Consider the following 22,648-nt stretch of genomic DNA (forward strand, 5'->3'; position numbering starts at 1 on the left):
GGCCCATCCATGTTGTTACATGCTTCATGACTTTATTCTGTCTTACAGCTGCATAATATTCCATCGTATGTATATACCACAGCTTGCTTAGCCACTCATCTGTTGATGGACATTTTGGCTGTTTCCATCTCTTGGCAACTGTAAATAATGCTGCTGTAAACATTGGTGTGCAAATGTCCATTTGTTTCTTTGCCTGCATGTCCTCTGAATAGATACCTAGCAATGGTATTGCCAGACCATATGGCAGTTCTATACGTAGCTTCCTGAGGAACCGCCACACTACCTTCCACAGCGGTTGAACCATTTGACATTCCTACCAACAGTGAATAAGTGTGCCTCTTTCTCCGCATCCTCTCCAGCACTTGTCGTTTTCTGTTTTATTGATAATGGCCATTCTGGTGGGTGTGAGATGATATCTCATTGTGGTTTTGATTTGCATTTGACTAATAGCCAGGGAAGTTGAGCATCTTTTCATGTGCCTTTTGGCCATTTGTATTTCCTCTGCTGAAGTGTCTGTTCATGTCTTTTGCCCATTTTGTAATTGAGTTGTCTGTCTTTTTATTGTTAGCTGAACAATCTCTTTACATACTCTAGATGCTAGACCTTTATCTGATATATTGGTTCCAAATATTGTCTCCCATTGTGTAGGCTGTGCTTTTGCTTTCTTGGTGAAGATCTTTGATGCACAAAAGTGTTTAATTTTGAGGAGTTCCCATTTATTAATTTCTTTCTTCAGTACTCGTGCTTTGGGTCTAGGGTCTAGGAAACCGCCTCCTATATAAGATTGATAAGATATTTCCCTGTATTTTCTTCTAAAAATTTTATGGTCTTAGATCTAATGTTTAGGTCTTTGATTCCTTTTGAGTTAATTTTTGTATAGGGTGTGAGATATGGATCCTTTTTCATTCTTTTGCATTTTCCTAGTTCTCTAGGCACCATTTATTGAAGAAACTGTTCTGTCCTAGGTGAGTTGGCTTGACTGCCTTATCAAAGATCAATTGTTCATAGATGAGAGGATCTATATATGAACACTCTTCAATTCCATTGCTCAGTATATCTATCTTTATGCCAGTACCATGCTGTTTGACCACTGTAGCTTCATAATATGCCTTAAAATCAGGTAGCTTGAGGCTTCCAACTTCGTTTTTCTTTCTCAGGATATTTTTAGCTATTCGGGACACCCTGCCCTTCCAGATAAATTTGGTTATTGGTTTTTCTATTTCTGAAAAGTAAGTTTGGAGATTTTAATTGGTATTGCATTGACTCTGTAAATCAATTTAGGTAGAATTGACATCTTAACTATATTTAGTCTTGCAATCCATGAACACGGTATGCCCTTCCTTTTATTTAGGTCTTCTGTGATTTCTTCTAACAATTTCTTGTAGTTTTCTTTGTATAGGTCTTTTGTCTCTTTAGTTAAATTTTTTCCTAAATATTTTATTCTTTTTGTTGCAATTGTAAATGGAATTTTTTTATTTCCCCCTCAGATTGTTCATTACTAGTGTATAGAAACACTACAGATTTTTGAGTATTGGTCTTGTAACCTGCCACTTTGTTGTACTCATTTATTAGATCTAGTAGTTTTGCTGTGGATTTTTCAGGGTTTTTGACATATAGTATCGTATCATCTGCAAACAGTGAGAGTTTTACTTCTTCCTTTCCAATTTTGATGCCTTGTATTTCTTTTTCTTGTCTAATTGCTCTGGCTAGAACTTCCACCACAATGTTGAATAACAATGGTGATAGTGAACATCCTTGTCTTGTTCCTGATCTTAGGGGGAAGGATTTTGGTTTTTCCCCATTGAGGATGATGTTAGCTGTGGGTTTTTCATATATTCCCTTGATTATGTTGTGGAAGTTCCCTTCTATTCCTATCCTTTGAAGGTCACCTCAGGCTCACATGTTGCCACTTACTCACACCCATTCTTTCCCTGGGCCGTCGTGGCAGGTGCCACCCTCCCACCTGCCGCGAACCCTGAGCATCTGCCCTTTGATGTACATCCCGGAGGGGAAGTGTGTCCTTCTCCCTCTCAGTCTTGTAGGAAATGAGCTGCTTCTAGATTGAAGTGTGTGAGTGGAAAGTATGTGTGTGTGCGTGTGTGTGTCGGGGGTCCATGAAGGAAGTGGAAGGTGATGTGGGAGGCAGGAAGGCAGAAGGAGGATAGATCTGCAGTAGGAAGGAAGAGGGGATGGGCAGAAGCAGTCCTGTCCTATAGCAAGAGGAGGAATGCGCTTGTGAGAAATGTGGAAACATTACCCCCTTTGGTTTTAGTAGCAGATGGTGGGTGTGTTCATTAGGATATTAATTCAGTTTCTTTGACTGAGACCATAATTACAGTGGCTTCACCAAGATTTGCATTAATCTCTCTCCTACGCAGTCTGAGCTGCTTAGTAGTCTGGGTGGGTAAGGAGAGGCCCAGACACCCAGAATTTTGTTGCTCTTCCATCTGGGAGTGTGCTGTCTTTGCCAGAGTCAAAGCTGGCTCACAACCTCATCTACAGCCAGCCACTGGGGTGAGAGGGAAAGGACAGTGGAGGGCATGTTCTTTCTGTTCAAGGACTATTCAGAGTTGCACTTATCACTTGCATTTCTACTGGCTAGGACTTAAGTCACACGGCTTTGGTAGCTGTAAGGGAGTCCAGGAAATGCAGGTCTTATTCTTTTTTTTTTTTTTTTTTGAAATTTTAAAATATTAATTACCATCTATTTTCAGCACCCTGCAGTAATGACATTCCTTTGTTCTTCCTCATACAAAAACATTTTTAAAATTTGTACATTTAGTCGTTGTCGTTATATACTCTAGGCAATCCGAGATTATACCATATCAGTCTTTATCGTCTATCTTTCTTTCTGATTTTATTTGTGCCCCAGCTGTCCTCCTTCTGTCATTCTCACATTCAGCTTCATTCAGTGTTTTAACATAATTGTATTACAGTTAGGTAGTATTGTGCTGTCCATTTCTGAGTTTTTACATTCAGTCCTGCTGCACAATCTGTATCCCTTCAGCTCCAATTACCCAATATCTTACCCTATTTCTATCTCCTGATGGTCTCTGTTACCAACGAAATTCTCCAAGTTTATTCACTAATGTCAGTTCATATCAGTGAGACTATACAGTATTTGTCCTTTTGTTTCTGGCTAATCTCACTCAGCATAATGTCCATAAGGTCCATCCATGTTGTAACATACTTCATAACTTTATTCTGTCTTACAGCTGCATAATATTCCATCGTATGTATATACCGCAGTTTGTTTTGCCACCTGTCTGTTGATGGACATTTTGGCTGTTTCATCTCTTGGAAATTGTAAATCATGCTGCTATAAACATTGGTGTGCAAATATCCATTTGTTTCCTTGCCCTCATGTCCTTTGAGTAGAGACAGCATATAGATGGGCCCAATTACCTAATCCATTCTGCCAGTCTATGTCCCCCGATTGGGAAGCTTAATCCATCAACATCAGTGTTATTACTGCCTGGGCATGACCCTCCTCTACCATTTTGCCTTTTGGCTTTTATATGTCCTTCTAATTTTCCTTCTTTTTACCTTTACTCATGGTCTTCCTTTCTACATTCTTCTGCATTCTTCTACATTCTTCTCCACACCTCTCTCTTTTGCCTTTGTATCTGTCTCTAGTTTTCGCTTTAGTATTTCTTGCAGAGCTGGTCTCTTAGTCATCACCACTAAGAATTCTCTTAGTGATTTTTTGCCTGAAAATATCTTAATTTCTCCCACATCTTTGAAGGACAATTTTGCTGAATATAGAATTCTTGGTTGGCAGTTTTTCTCTTTTAATAATTTAAATATATCATCCCCGTCTTCTCGCCTCCATGGTTTCTGTTGAGAAATCTATGTATAGTCTTACTGGGCTTCCCTTGTATGTGATGGATTGCTTTTCTCTTGCTGCTTTCAAGATTCTCTCTTTCTCTTTGACCTCTGACATTCTGATTAGTAAATGTCTTGGAGTGTGTCTATTTGAATCTGTTCTCTTTGGGGTACGCTGCACTTCTTGGATCTGTAATTTTAAGTCCTTAATAAGAGTTGGGAAATTTTCAGTGATAACTTCCTCCATTAGTTTTTCTCCTCATTTTTCCTTCGCTTCTCCTTCTGGGATACCCACAACACGTATATTTGTGCGCTTCATGTTGTCCTTCAATTCCTTGAGTCCCTGCACATATCTTTCCATTTTTTACCCTATATTTTCTTTTGCCTGATGGATTTCAGGTGTTCTGTCCTCCAGTTCACTAATCCTATGTTCTGCCTCTTGAAATCTACCATTGTAGGTTTCCAGTGTTTTTTTTCATCTCTTCTACTGTGCCTTTCATTCCCATAAGTTCTATGATTTGTTTTTTCAGACTTTCGATTTCGTCTTTTTGTTCATTCCTTGCCTTCTTTATATCCTCCCTCAATTCATTGCTTTGGCTTTTGATGAGGTTTTCCATGTCTGTTCGTATATTCTGAATAAAATGTTTCAGCTCCTGTATCTCATTTGTACATTTAGTCACTATCATTATACACTCTAGGCATTCCTAGATTATACCATCTCAGTCTTTATCGTCTATCTTTCTTTGTGATTTCATTTATGCCGCAGCCCTCCTCCCTATATCATTCTCATATGCAGCTTCATTCAGTGTTTTAACATAATTGTATTACAGTTAGGTAATATTGTGCTGTCCATTTCTGAGTTTTTATATTCAGTCCTGTTGCACAATCTGTATCCCTTCAGCTCCAATTACCCAATATCTTACCCTATTTCTATCTCCTGATGGTCTCTGTTACCAAGGAAATGTTCCAAGTTTATTCACTAATGCCAATTCATATCAGTGAGACCATACAGTATTTGTCCTTTTGTTTCTGGCTAATCACAGTCAGCATAATGTCCTTAGGTCCATTCATGTTGTTATATACTTCATAAATTTATTCTGTCTTACAGCTGCATAATATTCCATCTTATGTAAATGTCACAGTTTTGATAGCCAACTGTCTGTTGATGGACATTTTGGCTGTTTCCATCTCTTGGTAATTGTTAATAATGCTGCTATAAACATTGGTGTGTAAATGTCCATTTGTGTCCTTGGCCTCGTGTCCTTTGAGTAGAGACAGCATATAGATGGGTCCTGTTTTTCAATCCATTCTGCCAGACTATGTCTTTTGATTGGAGAGTTTAATCCATTAACATTCAGTGTTATTACTGCATGGGTAGTACTTTCTCTTTTTTTTTGGAGAAACACAACTTTTAATACTATTTATGCAATCATTCTTTCTTCTTAAAAGCAACAGTAATGAATGAATTTTTAGGGTCAGAAATGTTTATCACAACTAACGAAACATGGGTTGCATTCTTAATCCTTACAATTCTTATCACTACTGCAAGAATGTGTTCACTTCAAATACTGGCAAATTGTTTCAAAATGCAATTCTTGGCAAGTTTTTTGTAGTTTATTCACATTTCAGGCTTAGAGTCACTGGACTTAACAAGACATGAGAAAGAAATGAGTAATTAGCTCAGAAAACTGAAACATTCATTTCAAAGAACAGAAACCTGAAACAAAGCAAGGAGATTCTAAAATTTCCAGCTTACAACAAGTATAACTTAAACAAAACCCAAAAGTTTTATTGAAGTAAAAATGCATTCAATTACAGAACATTTAAAATTCAACAGGATCATTTCTACATTCCTTCTGAGAACTAGTACAGTAAGACAAGTAATTCAAGAGTGTCCTAAGCTGCTTCATTAGCCATTATTTATGGAATATTCCATTAACCTTTTGATACCATTACAGACTTAGAAGTTAATATGGCATGATGTTATAGTCTTGCTGGTTAACTATGCTTTTTATTTTAACCCTGGACATTATTGGTATGAAGCTAATATTATCAGTTTTGTTGGTTGTCATTGTCATGGGTCTGAATGTATGATTAAATTCATCAAGCCATTACCTTCTGGATTTTATATGTCATATCTAATTTTCCTTCTTTTTACCTTTACTCATAGTCTTCCTTTCTACACTCTTCTCCACACCTCTCCCTTCTGTCTTTGTATCTGTCTCTGGTGTTCCCTTTAGTATTTCTTTCAGAGCTGGTCTTTTGGTCACAAATTCTCTCAGTGATTTTTTGTCTAAAAATGTTTAAATTTCTCCCTCATTTTTGAAGGACAGTTTTGCTGGATATAGAACTCTTGGTTGGCAGTTTTTCTCTTTTAATAATTTAAATATATTATCCCACTGTCTTCTCGCCTCCATGGTTTCTGCTGAGAGATCTGCGCATAGGCTTATTGGGCTTCCCTTGTATGTGATGGGTTGCTTTTCTCTTGCTGCTTTCAAGATCCTTTCTCTTTGACCTCTGACATTCTGATTATTAAATGTCTTGGAGTATGTCTATTTGGATCTATTCTCTTTGGGGTATGCTGTACTTCTTGGATCTGTAATTTTAAGTCTTTCATAAGAGTTGGCAGATTTTCAGTGATAATTTCCTCCATTAGTTTTTCTCCTCCTTTTCCCTTCTCTTCTCCTTGTGGGACACCCACAACACGTATATTCGTGCACTTCATATTGTCTTTCAATTCCCTGAGTCCCTGCTCATATTTTTCCATTTTTTTTCCCTATAGTTTCTGTTTCTTGTCGGATTTCAGATGTTCCGTCCTCCAGTTCAGAAATCCTATGCTCTGTCTCTTGAAATCTACCATTGTAGGTTTCCATTGTTTTTTTCATCTCTTCTACTGTGTCTTTCATTCCCATAAGTTCTGTGATTTGTTTTTTCAGACTCTCAGTTTCTTCTTTTTGTTCTTTCCTTGCCTTCTTTATATCCTCCCTCAATTCATTGATTTGGTTTTTGATGAGGTTTTCCATGTCTGTTCGTACATTCTGAATTAATTGTTTCAGCTCTTGTATGTCATTTGAATTGTTGGTTTGTTCCTTTGACTGGGCCATATCTTCAATTTTCTTATTGTGATTTGTAATTTTTTGCTGGCGTCTAGGCATTAAATTACCTTAATTAGTTTATTCTGGGGATTGCTTTCACTTCTTTTACCTAGGGTTTTCTTGCTGGATGAATTTGTTGTCTCCCTGTTCTTTGACATTCAGTTCAGCTTTTTCTGGACCTCTAGCTTAGATTTTGTTTAACCGAGGAGAATTTTTCAGTTCTTGTTTTCTTGTTTCTTGCCCTGCTTGTATGGTGCCTTTTTCCCCCACCCTGAGGAGAGTCTACATAGCTATTATAGACCCCAGCTGGATTTTCCCAGACCAAACTGACCTCCTATCAGGAGGAAAGAGTCACCTGCATCAGTTTTCCCCAAGGGTGAGACCCAGCAGGTTGACAGACCTTCCTGTGAAGTCTCTGGGCTCTGTTTTCCTTATCCTGCCCAGTATGTGGTGCTTGTCTGCCTGCAGGTCCCACCAGCATAAGATGATGTGGTACCTTTAACTTTGGCTGGGGGCGTGGTGGAGACAGAGGAGAGGTTGTAGGCTGGTTTTAATGGCTTCAAATTACCAAGCCCTGGTGTCTGAATTCCTTGAGGGAGGGATTCTACCTGAGTTCGGCTTTACTCCTCCCTTGGGGAAGGCACAGGTTCCAGAAAAGCCCTCAAAACGAGTTTGTTTCTGCCTATGCTTGGGGCAGTTGTAGCCTGAGGAGCCCTGCCGCTGTATCCGAAGGCAGTCAAGCCTTTGTAGAAACACAGCCACTAAAACTTCTGTTTCCTTCTTTTTTTTTCCTTTTTCCGTCAGTCCTGCCCCCTTGGCGCCGGGGCAAAAATGAGTGACCTCTGCTTTGACCAGGTTTATCTGAGCTGGGGGCCTATTTTTAGTAGTCAGAATTTGTTAATTAATTCCACAAATGGTGTTTGGTTGGGCTCAGCCTCTGCTGCTGGTTAAGTCTCTTTCCTTTCCCCTCTGGGAAGCAGCCATTGGGGAGGTGTGCCGGCCACTGCGGCTTGAGGAACTCATGGTTCTGGGGGGGCTCACAGCCAGTCCAGCTGGTCCAGACTGGGGTACGCTGTGTGTCCGGTCACTGACGTGACCCCAGGAGCTGTTCTGTATTGTTTCTCGTTACTTACTAGTTTTTCTGGAGGACAAACTATAACACGCACATTGCTAAGCCACCATCTTGGCCCGGAACTCAGGTCTTATTCTTGAAGCCACGAACTCAGGGATTCTGTTAACGTTAACAAGGCAAGGATGGATATTGTGAAACAACTGACAGTCTATGTTTCGGTTTGCTAAAGGGGTTGACTTTTACAATGGGGATTTATTAGCTTGCAAATTTGCAGTTCTAAGGCCATGAAAATGTTCAAATTACGGTATCAACAGGATGATAACTTCTTCGAAGAAAGGCTGTTGCATCTGGGATACCTCACATGGGAAAGCACATGGTCAGTGCCTGCTGTTCCTTATTTCCCTGGTTTTGTTGCTCTCAGCGGCTTCCTCTCTCAGTTTCTGTGGGTGTGTCCTTATCTCTCAGCTTCTCTTAGCTCTCTGGGCTTTTTCTGTGGGTCCTTTATCCTCTTATAAAGGACTCCTGTAAGGGGATTAGGATCCATCTTGAGTGAGGTGGGTCATTTCTCAATTGAAACAACCTAATCAAAATGTCCCACCCACAATAGGTCTTCACCCACAGGAATGGAATAAAAGAACATGGCCTTTTTGGGGAGTACATCACAGCTTCAAACTATCAAGTCTGTTATAGGAAGAAAGTGCTTTTAGAAAAATAGTGTCGTTCCTTCCATAGCAAAGGAGAAAATACGTTGATACAATAAAGAATATGAAAAGCTTGTGATTAGAAAAATAAGACTGTTGTGGAGGCATTATCCAATTTGAACCAGTCAAACTGGATAATGAGTCAGGGCTCCTGTGGAAGGCCTCATCTCAGGAAGGTACCTGTTGGATCATTCTGCAACCAGCTGATTTTCAAGGACATAACACGCCGTGGGTGCTCCAAAATCTGGGCCTGGAAGTATGCTTTGTTCTCCTGCCAGGTGTCCGACTGTGTACACGTTGAATGGGTTGTGTGAGTGCTCCAGTTTTTTGGAGCAGATGTAGCTCAGCATGATGCCCAGCGTGAAGAAGCTGAAGAAGCCTAGTACCATGAGGATGTAGAGGGCCACCAGCTCGCTGTCCTTGCTGGCAGAGTGGCCAGCTGGGCCAGACATGGCACTGTCCTGTTGAGACATATCCTGCCACAGCTGGTTCAGGAAGGGCGTGATGGCCGTGGAATTTGACAGCTTCATCCCGGCCTTTGAGGTCCCAGTGCTGTAGCGCAAACTTCCCATGTAAACTTCCTGGGCTGGTGTGCAGAAAGAGCTGGTGTGGAGCGAAGTTGGCGCCGGGCCGGGGCTGCTGGGGTCACCCACAGCCCAGCTCCTATATAGTGTTTTATATAGAAGAGAAAGTTTACTAATTTGGTATTGCTGTAGAACATGGGTCAGCAAACCATGGCATGAGCTTGCTGCGTGTTTTTTGAATAAAATTTTGTTTGAAAACAGCCATGGACATTCATTCACTTATTTCCTATAGCTACTTTTGCCACAATAAGAGTTGATTAGCAGTGTCATAAACCGTTGGGCCTGCAAAGCCTAACGTATTTACTAACTGGCCCTTAACAGAAAAAGTTTGCCAATCTTTACTATAGATTATACCAATTCCTGTTGGCACATGTTGTCGCAAAGCTGATTATAGACACAGTTAGCATTCTCAGTCCTGGAATAGACTCTGTTTTTTACCTTTTGTTTTTCTTGTACCTTTTTCAAAGTGAGAGATTGAAACAATTTTCATCTTAAGATTTAAGGTGATAAAATAACCCCGTGCAGATGATATTAAGTAATTATTATTGCCAATTGAAAAAATAAATATTTATGTTTGGTTATAGATTGCTCTGCTATCCTTTGTGAATATTGTTGTTAATGTTTTTGTTACTTACCTTAGATTCATTGCAGTTATATAGGAGAATGTCCTTATTTTACGAAGCTGCATGCTGAAGTATTTTTGGGGTGAAGTTGTATTGTGTCTGCAACTTGCTTTCAGATAACTCAGCAAAAAATATGTACACACACACGCATACCTGAAGCAAATATGGCAAAATTAATTGAATATTCTTCTGCTTTTATCTAAAAACAATTTGAGGTACCATTAAAACATTTATAACTTTTGGCCACATTAAATGAATTTTTTTCCACTATTTTATATAAATGGGGTAAAAACATTGTGGCGTACAGGAGAGGATAGACTTGACATTGGCTCTGAAGGCTAGGGTAGGGTTAAGTGGAGAGAAATGTTGAGAATGTTCCAGCTAATAAACAGGATGAAAAACATTCTTAAATAGAATATGATTCAGGAAAAACCAATTTTCCCCTTTGCTAAGTGCTCTTCATGATCTTTGATTGTTTTTTTTTTAAAAAAAAAAGGACTTGAAAAATTGGAGAAATAAATAATTTTAAAGAAATTTTCATCAACTCTTTATCAAATCTTACCATGTTCAAAGAATGGAATCTCATTTCATATCTCATTTGACACATAGGTTTCCCTATTTGGATCCACCTAATGAGAGACTTATTTTGGAAGCTCTTAAACAACTTTACCAGTGTGATGCTATTGACAGGTAAAAAAACAATAACCAGAACAGATATTGATTTATTTTTAAATAGGATTCTAAATACCTTCCTTTATTAGTAGAAAATAATTTGTTTGAATTGAAAGGATTGTTTTACCTAAAATAAAAATTTGTCCTCAGTTTTTCTTTACCACAATTCTGAATTTAAAAACTTTACCAAAAACCTTATGAACTTTTTTGTTTAATGTTGATATTTTCTAACAGGTAATTTCTGAGTACCATTTCAGTGCCAGGCATTATGCTAGGTACATAAAGGTGATAAGAAAGCCAAAATCTTCATCCTCCTGATTGTGTGATGGTGAAGATGTGATATTATTAGTCTCTCATTTCTTCAAGGACATCCTCTATTAATCCTATAGCATGTTTCTTTTATTATATACTACATTATTCTGCTACGCTATTTAATTTTTGAATGTATTAAGGTCCTTAAATGCAGGAACTTCATCATCTTTATATTCCTCTTATCACTGACCATAGTTTTCCATGTTTCATTCATTGAGTTGAATTTTTGGAAGTGATTTTAATCATTTTGATTTATATCTAATTTATTAGGAATGAAGAATTTTGCCATATATACTTTCTCAAGGTAGAAAGACTTAACAAGTTTTTATTTCTGTTAAGGAGTGGCCATGTGACCAGATTGGGTTTGTCTATGGTGGAATTTCCTCTCCCTCCACATCTGACATGTGCAGTAATAAAAGCTGCTTCCCTGGATTGTGAAGATTTGTTACTTCCAATAGCAGCAATGTTGTCTGTGGAAAATGTTTTTATTAGACCTGGTAAGAAGTTTATTGATAAGATTTTGTTTTATCTGTGGAGAGATAAGACGATTTCTCACCAAATATAATGAAGAAATGGGTGTAATACAATCTTTTAATGTTTTTTTCCACTTAGGTTTACTTAATTATTATGACAATACATGCTCGTTTTAGAAAATTTAGAATTTATTGATAAGTTTAAAGTATCAGAATAAAAAGAGTTTCTGTAATTTGACCACAAAAGGGCAATTAGTTAGTATTTTGAGAAATTGTAAATATTTTATTGTTTAGGTTTCTGGATTTATTGCATTTCATCTAATATGCTGGTTAGAAAAGCTAATTCAGAATACATACAATGACATGGTTTTTAAGTTCTCTTATATCAGAGGTGTTTTCTGAATTTGTTTTTATCTTATGATTCGTTTTTTTTTTAACATTTTTTTAAGGTAAAATACAACATATACAAAAAAAATTTTTAGAGCAATAATTTTCAAAGTACATTTTAACAAATAGTTACAGAACAGATTTCATAGTTTGGTATGGGTTACCATTCCACATTTCAGGTTTTTCCTTCTAGCTGCTCCAAACCACTGGAAACTAAAAGAAATACCATTATGGTGATTCAGCAATCATACTTGTTTGTTAAATCCTGTCTTCTCTGTTATAATTCCTCCTTCTCCTTTGATCCTGCTTCTCAGTCTATAGGGGTCTTTGGGCTAAGCCTATTCTAACTTTTTCATGTTGAAAAGGGGTGTCAACAAAATATGATAGGAGAATGAAATTAGTTGATTTCTTGGAGAGGCTGGCCCCTCTGGATTTCAGTACTAGGCTGGCCTAGGAACCCTCAGGAACTTATAGGTTTCAGGAAAGTAAACTTAGTACATGAAACTTTTGTAGACTTTCAGTTAGAGCCCTAGGTTTTCTTCAGAGATAACAGGAATGATTTTTAGTTGGGGTATGGCCAACCATGGCAATCAGCAATATCTAGCTGAAGTTTGCATAAAAGTAGCCTTCAGAATAGCGTGTCAACTCCATTTGAACTCTCTTAGCCACTGATACCTTATTTTCTTACATTTCTTTCCCCCTCTTAGTTCAGAAGACGTTGTCAATCCCATGGTGCCAGGGCCAGGCTTAATTCACCCTGGGAATCATGTCCCCCGTTTTCAGGGAGACGTTTACCCCTGTTGATTTGGATTAAAAAAAAATTATTATTAATTAATTTATTTTTATTTAATTTTTTTTAATTTATGAAACATAACCACATACAAACACGAACATTCTTACCATTGATTATATAATAAGAATGGAGTGATCATACGTTGATTTGGTTTTAATCTAACATGACTGTTCTAGTTTGCTAGCTGCTGGAATGTGATATACTGGAAATGGAACAGCTTTTGAAGGGGGAATTTATTAAGTTTACAGTTCTTTGGCCGTGAAAATGGCCCAATTAAAGCAAGTGTGGTAGTTAGATTCAGTTGTCAACTTGGCCAGGTGAAAGTACCTAGTTCTGTTGCTGTGGACATGAACCTCATCTGTTGCTCATTACATCTGCAGCCGACTAAGAGGCGTGCCTGCTGTGATGAATGATGTTTGATTTAATTGGCTGATGGTTAAATGAGAGACTCAACGTAGCACAGTCCAAGCAGCTCAGCATACCTCATCTCAGCACTCGCAACTCAGCCCAGGCCTTTGGAGATGCAGAAAGAAAACACCCCAGGGAAAGTTGTTGGAACTCAGAGGCCTGGAGAGAAGGCCAGCAGATATCACCCTGAGCCTTCCCACATAAGAAAGAACCTCAGATGAAAGTTAGCTGCCTTTCCTGTGAAGAGCTAAGGAAATAAATCCCCTTTTATTAAAAGCCAATCCATCTCTGGTGTGTTGCATTCTGGCAGCTAGCAAACTAGAACAGGAAGTCTATAAAAATGTCCAAATTAAGGCACCAACAAGAGGTTACCTTCACTCAAGAAAGGCCAGTGAAGTTCAGGGCTTCTCGCAACTGGAAAGGCACATGGAGAGCATGACGTCTGCTACCTTTCTCACCCAGCTTCTTGTTTCATGAAGCTCCCCCGAGGGTGTTTTTCTTTTTCATCTCCAAAGATCTCTGGCTGCCTAGGCTTTAGGTTCTCCTTGCTCTGTCATGACTCTGCTCTTTTGGAATCTCAAACCTTTTCCAAAATGCTTCCTCTTTTAAAGGATTCCAGTAAACTAATCAAGACCCACCTGGAATGGGTGGAATCATATCTCCCTCTAATCCAAGGTTAATACTCACAGTTGGGTGAATCACATCTCTGTGGATATAATCTAATCAAGTTTCCAGCCTGCAATACTGAATAGAGATTTAAAGAAGCTGCCTTCACAAGATTGGATCAGGATTGAAACATGGCTTTTCTAGGGTACATAACCCTTTCAAACCAGCACAATGACTATATATAGAATTAGAGAATGTAACTAATTCTTATCTCTTGTTGCTATTCATATTCTACTTTGTTCCACCAGAGTGTCATTGAGACGCTTCAGTTTTATCCATCAAAAATGGGAGGAATTAAAAATAAATATATAATTTTTTTAAAAAGGGAGGAATTTTGTAGTCTAACATAGTGCTGAAGTTCTCCTTTAGCTCAGGATGGTCATGCTTCTAGCACTGAGGTATAAAATAGATGAACTGGTATTAGCAGGAAAGACTAATTCTATCCAACAAATAATGGTTAATCTCTGGTACAAATGCTATTGGTCCTTAATGACTTGTGATTTATTAGATCCAAATTCTAAGAATAATTTGGATCTAGCTCAATTTATAAAGAAATTAAGTATATTTAATAAAGTTCACTACTCCACTGGTTTATTATCCTTATAAGAAATACATACAAGGGCAGTGCAGCCGTTGCTCAGTGGCAGAATTCTTGCCCACCATGCCAGAGACCTGGGTAGGATTCCCAGATTCTGCCATGCCAAGAAAAAAAAAGAATATGTACATACATACAGACGAAGATGAATAGTAGTCTTAAGGCATACTTAGAATAATGTATTATTTAAACTAAAATCTACTTTTTAATAAAATGTCTTTATTTAGAAGCAGCTGATAAAACTAAATCCAGAGTTGTATTAAGAGAGACTCACTTGAAGCTTTATTCTTCAGAAAACTAGAAAGTATGTACTCTTATAGCCAATCAAGATGCCCTCTTCCCATTGATTCCAATTGGAATTGGGCCAGAAATGAGCATTTCTAAATATATCAGAAAAGTCCTAAAGATTTTAAGTCTTTTATAAAGAATTCCTGTCTGTCATTTTGCTTCACTGAGTTGCAGTGTTCATCATAATTTCCTTATAACACAAAGACAGTCGCAAGTCCATGAACTTGATCAGGTGTCAAAAGACAGTTCTTCAGAGATGAGAAAAATAGATGAGAAGGGAGATAGAATACTAGGTCAACCTTATTTCAAAAGTAGTTGGAGTTTCTGCTGGTTTTTTGCTAAATACTGTTTACTAGTGTACATTTTGAGAGAATGATGTTTGGTGGGCAGGACCTTTTTGGAACATTTTTTTCCTAAGTATAATATGCAACATATAAAAGAATGGGGGAGGTGATACAGGAAATCTGTTCTTTTGAGGTCAGAATGAGTTGTTGAAACTCATGTACATTCAGGGAACCCATGGTATCTTCTAGCTGTGCTTAATGACTTAGATTCATCTAGAATCCACAGTTCAGATTGGGAGTATTTTTCTATACAAATCCAAAAACTGGTTAAGAATTCACCTAATGTTGTGGGCATAGATAAAATAAATGGAAATAGTCACAGAGACAAGAGCTCCTACTTTTTTTTTTTTTTTAATATTTTTATCGAGAAATCTTTACACACATACATTCCATACATGGTGTACAATCAGTGGCTCACAGTATCATCACATAGCTGTATATTCATCACCATGATCATTTTTAGAACATTTGCATCACTCCAGAAAAAGAAATAAAAAGAAAAAGCTCACACATACCATACCCCTTATCCATCACTCTCATTGATGACTAGTAGTTCCATCTACCCAATTTATTTTACCCTTTGTCCCCTCCTATTAATTATTTATTTTTTAATCCATATTTTTTTACTCATCTGTCCATATGCTAGATAAAAGGAATATCAGACACAAGGTTTTCACAATCACATGGTTATATTGTAAAAGTTATAAATTTCTACAATTGTCTTCAAGAATCAAGGCTACTGGAACACAGCTCAAAAGCTTCAGGTATTTCCCTCCAGCCACTCCAATACAACATAACCTAAAAAGGAATATCTATAAAATGCATAAGAATAACCTCCAGGATAACCTCTAGACTCTTTGAAATCTCTCAACCACTGAAACTTTATTTTGTCTTATTTCTGTCTTCTCCCTTTTGGTCAGAAGTCTTTCTCAAGCCCTTGACACTTAGTCATAGCTCATCCCTAGATTTCTGTCCTACATTACCAGGGAGATTTACACCCCTGGGAGTCATGTCCCACGTAGGAGGGAGGGCAGTAAGTTCACCTGCCAAGTTGGCTTAGACCACATCTGAGCAACAAAAAAGGTTTCTGGGAGACTCTTAGGCCTGATTTTAAGTAGGCTTAGTTTCTCCTTTGCAGGAATAAGTTTCATAGGGGCGAACCCCAAGATCAAGGGCTCAGGCTATTGATTTGGTTGTCCCCAGTGCTTATGAGAATATCAGAAATTCTCCAAATGAAAATGTTGAATATTTCCTTCTTTCTCCCCGGTCCCCCGGGGGAACTTTGCAAATACTTTTTTATTCACTGCCCAAATTACTCTGATATATATCAGATAACACGCTAACCTGGACAAAACAACAAAATCTCATGCCCTATTCAAGATTCCACGTAATTATGGTGTTCAACTAAACTGACCGTACATGTTAAATTAGGAAATATACTAACCAAAATACAAATTTTGTATGAAATAAACATCTCTCCCTTTGGTCTCACACAGAAGTTGAAGTTTTAAAATATGTACACTGTCATCCTTTTCCTGTGCTCTGGTATACCTTAGTCCTAACCAGATCAGCTTCATTCATCTCTACTCGAAGTCTGATCACTTTGTCAACTTTTTAAACAGTTCCTATAACTCAGCATCTTCTTAATATCTTCCTCTAATTGTATACCATATGTCCAACAACTTACCCTCTAAGGGTCATGTTTAGACCCCAAGACTGTTCTATTGAAGAGGATTCAGGAAAGTTCATCAAGTGAAGGAGAATGGGTCAAAGTATGCCTTCATGTTTGAGTACTTAATGGAGAGACGATGGTTAGTCTCAGAATAAACACCTGTTTGACAGAGGCTCTTTTTAAACATTTTTTATTGTGATATATAACATATACGAAAAAGCAATATCTTTCAAAGTGCCTTGTAACAAGTAGTTATCGAACAGGTTCAGAGTTTAAAGTGGGTTACATTTCGCAATTTTAGGTTTTTCCTTCTAGCTGCTCCAAGACACTGTAGACTAAAAAAAAAAAAATCAATATATGATTCAATAGTTATACTCATTTGTTAAATCCTATCTTTTCTGTTATAACTCTTCTTTTTCCTTTGGTCCTTCTCCTCATCTTTAGGGGTATTTGGGCTATACCCATTCTCGTTTTTTCATCTTGGGTAAGGCTGTCAATAATATGGAATAGGGGGATGGAACTAGTTGATGTTCTTGGAGAGGCTGACCTTGCTGGGTTTCACAACTCATCTGGCCTAGGAACTCATCTGGAGGTTGTAGGTTCTGGAAAGTAATCTTAGTACATGAAACTTCTGTAGAATCTCAGATAGAGCCAGAAGTGTTCTTTAGGGGTAACAGGAATGGTTTTGGTTGGGGGTTGTCAAACCATGATAATTAGCAGTATCTAGCTGAAGCTTGCGTGGGAGTAACCTGCAGAATAGCCTCTTGACTCTCTTTGAACTTGACAGAGGATTTTTTTAAGTTGACCACATCAGTTCTGCTTGTAGCTCTGGGATGTAGTGCCTCCATACTCAAGAGTAGAAGGTTGATCCTACATTTCTACATACCCTGATACTTTGCAAGTACCTCCACAAAGCTGGCCTGCTTTAAATAGGCAGAAATTATGTGGTCTTGGTATGTCTCTAAAACCATTGCCTAAAAATCAAGGAGAAGCATATAATGAAAATTCAGAATTAGGTCTTCCCAGATTTTGCAGCAATCATAACTAGATAGTTGGAAAGCTATATAAAATCACAGAGTGACTTCCATGAGTGAAGTGCAGGAGAGAGCTAACAGGGAGGAATATGCAACTGTGCAAAAAAGCAGGGGCATTGTCACTAAAAAGCAGATCTTACTAGCTCCTCATTTTTCAAAGACATTGTAGGGTACAGTATTTCATGTTGGGGGTAACTGTTGGTGCACACCCAGAAATATTGTTTTGGGGGTGGGAGGGAATGACTTTTTAAAAGATAATGATAATAAGACAAAATGCTAGAGAAAGGGCAAACATAAAATTTCCTCTACAGGATATCAAGATGAGAAGAACATAAACATGTTTTCACAATTTTATAAATTTTTACAAGCTTTTCATTTTCTAGCGTGGAGCCCCACATGAAATTTTTGCTTCTATACAGATTGTTAACAAAAGCATAGTAAAGAAAACATGACAAGGGCAAGTTAGTCATGTTTTATCAGCATTCTCTTTTAAAACTAGTCTAGATTTCCTAAATTCAAGCTGTAAATTTGTTCATTTTCTTGATTTTTTTTTTTCTTTTTTTTTTTGCATGGGCAGACACCGGGAATCAGACCCAGGTCTCTGCCATGGCAGGCGAAAAATCTGCCTGCTGAGCCACCGTGGCCTGCCCTCATTCATTATTTAATATGTTTCTAATACAAGATAAAAACATTATTTGACAGTCATATGATAAATTTGATCATTGGATTACTATATTAACAAAAATGTATTGCCTTTTCTTGGCTGAAGTATACTTATGAGTGTTTATTAATCCAAATTTCCACTCAATTCCCACATTCCCACTTACGTTCTTGCTCTATATGTCATCCCATACCTGATTAGGAGTGACTGCGAAGCATTTTAGAAAATTAGTTAGTTGGAAAGGGGGAAGAAAACTCTTCTTAAAGACTCTCTTTCTCTTTTCTGGTCTTCGGAGAACATGCCAATTTAAGTTTTAGGCATTTTTGTTACAGTGACCAAGTTTCCAGTCTACCAAATTTAATTCCCAGGTGCCCTCCTGCAAAAGACCCATTTAAGCTAACAAACAACAAATAGGAAGAATGTTTTAAATGCTAGAAGTTAATTATAATAATTTGTCTTTTTTGAAATCATTATTTGGAATTTAACCCATGTCTGAGTTATGAGTTTCTAATTCTCCAAGTAATAATATGGGGGTTGAAAATTACAATAAAATTTATGAACATTTCTAAAATAGCTTACTTCTTTTGACAGTTTTTGAGATAAGAATTAGAAATCTTACAGGATGAAAGTGCTGGTCATCCTTAAGATAACTGATGAAAATCCTGGTGTCATTCAAACATAGTCTGTGAAATCCCTAATGCCTAAATTTCTGTTAAAAATATATTTGCTGTATATATAAGTTAACACATAGAATCCTGGGGTCAGTATTGGGAAACTGAGATTTCTAGACCTAGAGCTGCCATTTTGTTGTTTTAGAGTTTAATGTTTCTGTGCCCCAACTAATATATCTAATACACAGGGTTAATAGTAACTATCTTTAACTCCCTCCCAGAATATGTGAAGTAAAAGAACATTTGTAAAAGCCTCAGAGAGAAGAAATTATATAATCCAAAATGTTAAAAGTTCACTAAAAAATTCTTTGAATTCTATTATTTATCCTTATTTGAATAAAGTTTTAATTAAGGCTAGACAAATATGCTAGGACAGATATTATTTACAAAACATAAAAAATAATTATCTCACTCTATTTCCCACAAATTATTCCCCACAAATTATTTTCTACTTAATTTCTACCTTAGATTTTGGATTTGTGAAGCAATTTAAATAACAAAGAAAGATGCTCACAATATGGTAATAATGATGATAGTGATCATAATTTCCCCTAGCTCTTGTATCTTTCTTTTTTTACTGTGGTAACATCTATATAACATAAAATTTTCCAGTTTTAACCATTTTTAAATGTGAAATTCAATGGCATTAATTACTTTGATGATGTGCTGCCATTAGTACCACCTATTACCAAAACTTTTTCATCACCCAAACAGAACTCTTTACTTTTTTCATCACTCAAAACAGAACTCTTTACTCTCTGAGCAGTAACCTCTCTTTCCCTCCCCCAACCCCAGGTAACCTCTCATCTACTTTCTATTTCATGATTTATTTGTTCTAGGTATTTCATATAAATGGAATCATACAGTTTTTGTCCTTTTATGTCTGACTTTTTTTTACTTGGCATAGTGTTTTTGACGTCCATTCATGTTGTAGGATGTATCAAAATTTAATTACTTTTTATGGTGGATAATATTCTACTGTATAGATCTGTCATATTTTGTTTTTCTGTTCATCTGTCAATGGACACATGGGTCGTTTCCACATTTTAACTATTGTGAATAATGTTGCTTTGAGCATTGGTATACAGATATCTGTTTGAGTCCTTGCTTTCTTTCTTTGACTGTATACCTAGAAGTAGAATTTCTGGGTCATATGGTAATTCTATGTTTAATTTTTTTAGGAACCATTAAATTGTCCTCCATAGTGGCTGTACCATTTTACATTTCTACTAGCAATGTGCAAGCGTTCCAATTTTATCACATCCTCACCGACATTAGTTATTTTCCATTTTCTAAAAAAATGCCATAGGTGTGAAGTAGTCAGAGAGATTTTTTAACTTTTATTTTGAAATAATTTTGAACTTACATGACTATTACCAAAATAAGAGAAACCCCATACAGAAAACTCCAACATATCTCACTACCCAGATACCCAAGTCTGTCACTGTTTAACATTTTGCCACATTTTCCAGTCATTCTATCTCTCCATCCATCTGTCTTTCATCTATTTATTTTCTAAACATTTGAGAGTAGGTTGTATATATTATGCTTCTTGAGCACTTAATGCCTCTATATACATTTCCTAATAAGAAGGATATTTAAAAAAAAATTGATAATGATCTCCACATCTCCAAATCTTACCTATTCTAAGTCCCAAATATCTCTTGAATATTAATTTCTTTCCATTTCTACACGATCACTCTATTTTAAACTAATATCACCACTTGCCAGATCTATCATAAAAGGCACTGAACTCATCTTCATTTGCCATCCATTGCCTCTCTTCAGTCTGCTGTCCACAGAGATCCATTTGAAATTAGGCCCATTATCTTCAGAATGACCTATGATATATTGGGTGCTTACAAAGTATCAGGCATTATTTTACATGGTATTTGTAAAAGTGGATCACTTTACTTCCCTCATTTATCTTTTATTATTATTTGCAATTTCATTATAAAGCAATTACTTTATTTGTTCAAAAATCCTGAAAACTATGCATAATTTTGAAGATACATGCAATTTTAAGCCCGTATGTTTAAATGTAACTAAGCATGATAATACTTCCCAGTAGTTTATTGAATAGAAAAATAGAAATAAAAAAAATAAAGAAGGATATTCACTTATGTAACCACCAAGTATAGTTATCAAGTTCAAGAAATTTAACATTACTATAGAGTTTACGATTTATATTCCAGTTTTTTCATATGTCCCAGTAATGTTCTTTAGGGCATTTTATCCTCTATGATTAGATCCAGCCCAGTGTTGTGTATTGTCTTTAGTTGTTGTGGTCTCATTATTCTCTCTCCCTTGTTTTTAATTGTGGAAACATATATACAACCTGAACTTCTCATCGACCGCTCCCAAGCATACAGTTAGGTGTCATATTTACAGTGTTGTGCTATCCTCACCTCCATCCATTGCTAGAATTTTTCTCTTACCTGAAGTAGAAACTCAGCACCCATTAGGCATTAACTCTCCCTTTTGCCTCCTCCCTGGCCCTGGCAACCTGTACTCCACTTTCTGTCTTTATGAATTTGCATACTCTATTTCATACAGATGAAATCATATAATATCTGTCCCCTTATTTCTGATTTATCTCACTCAAAATGATGTCCCCAAGGATCGTCCATGTAGCAGCATGCATCAGAACTTCACCCCCTTTAGGTTTATACATTCCATTGTATGTAAACACCATATTCTGTTCATCTACTTACCTGCAGGTAAACCCTTGGAGAAATCTTTTTTAATCACGATTTTATGTTGTATATTCAAAAATAAATTCAGTGGCAAATGTAACACATACTCATTGAAATCTTGGGAATTTGAAAGTATAAGCAAGAATAAAAATCCTTTATTATACAGAATGCTGTTAATATTTCAGCACATTAAACACCTTTGTTCCTGAGTCTTTGTCCATAGCTTTATTTCCTAAGGGTAGGGTACCTTTAGAATCAAAATTGCTATGTGTTATGAATATTTTTAAAGCTTTGATACATATTGTCCAGTTGCCTACTGAAATATTATCTTTAGTTTTCTTTAAATTGTACCATTGTTATTTTAATAGTGTTGTATTAAAAGTATTTTTTAATGTGGTGGAATTGTTATTTCACCTAAGATGAACTCTAAATGATCTGACTCCTGGCTAACCACTCACAGCATTCCTCATTTCTCCCCTGTGAAACCCCTCTAATGGCAGAAACTTTTTATTAATACCCCAGAACCTTTGCATGCTGCCTCTCATATAGTAATTTGCACTCAGTAAATTGTATGAATGAATGATCCTACTTTATACTAATTCTAACCATATGTCTTGATGACCATTCCATTAATGGAACATACCGTGCTCTTTTCTGCCTTAGAGATTTCCCATGTTTTCTCACTTACCTTGGGGAGGGCTGGCTGTTTCTTATCCTTAGGTCTTCAATGTCTCCTTTTCTGAGTGGCCTTCTTGGACCACTCCATAAAGTAGAATCCCCGCTCCTGATTATTCTCTATCCAACATCCTATTTATTTATTTTCATGGATTTAATTGCAATCTCTAATTTTATCATTTATTTATTTATTTCACTTTCTCCACCAGAATTGAAGTTTTTAGACTTTGCTTAACTGGCTTATTGGTAGCTTCACTTGAGAAACACCTATCAGCAATGATAACTAACAGCAGTAAACTGAACATAAAAGGCACTCCGTAAATATTTGTTGAATGAAAATATATTTAATACATTGGCATTCCTAGCCAGTAACAGGGTATATGTCTAAATTTAGATGACTC

At 36.8% G+C, this 22,648-nt stretch overlaps 1 protein-coding gene and 1 pseudogene across 3 annotated transcripts in view; one reads left to right on the top strand and one right to left on the bottom strand.

Annotated features, from left to right (window-relative positions):
* DHX40 (DEAH-box helicase 40) overlaps nucleotides 1-22,648 on the top strand; it is a 93,175-nt gene that overhangs the window by 28,165 nt on the left and 42,362 nt on the right. For all 3 annotated transcript variants that reach the window (XM_077164963.1, XM_077164962.1, XM_077164964.1), the window contains exons 11-12: nucleotides 10,510-10,590; nucleotides 11,224-11,381. In XM_077164963.1, coding sequence (XP_077021078.1) covers nucleotides 10,510-10,590; nucleotides 11,224-11,381 — 239 coding nt within the window. The remainder of the gene's footprint in view (nucleotides 1-10,509; nucleotides 10,591-11,223; nucleotides 11,382-22,648) is intronic.
* On the bottom strand, nucleotides 8,819-9,257 carry LOC143685626 (potassium voltage-gated channel subfamily E member 1-like; annotated as a pseudogene).

This window comes from Tamandua tetradactyla, chromosome 6, assembly GCF_023851605.1.
Source record: "Tamandua tetradactyla isolate mTamTet1 chromosome 6, mTamTet1.pri, whole genome shotgun sequence".
Classification (NCBI taxonomy): Eukaryota; Metazoa; Chordata; class Mammalia; order Pilosa; family Myrmecophagidae; genus Tamandua; species Tamandua tetradactyla.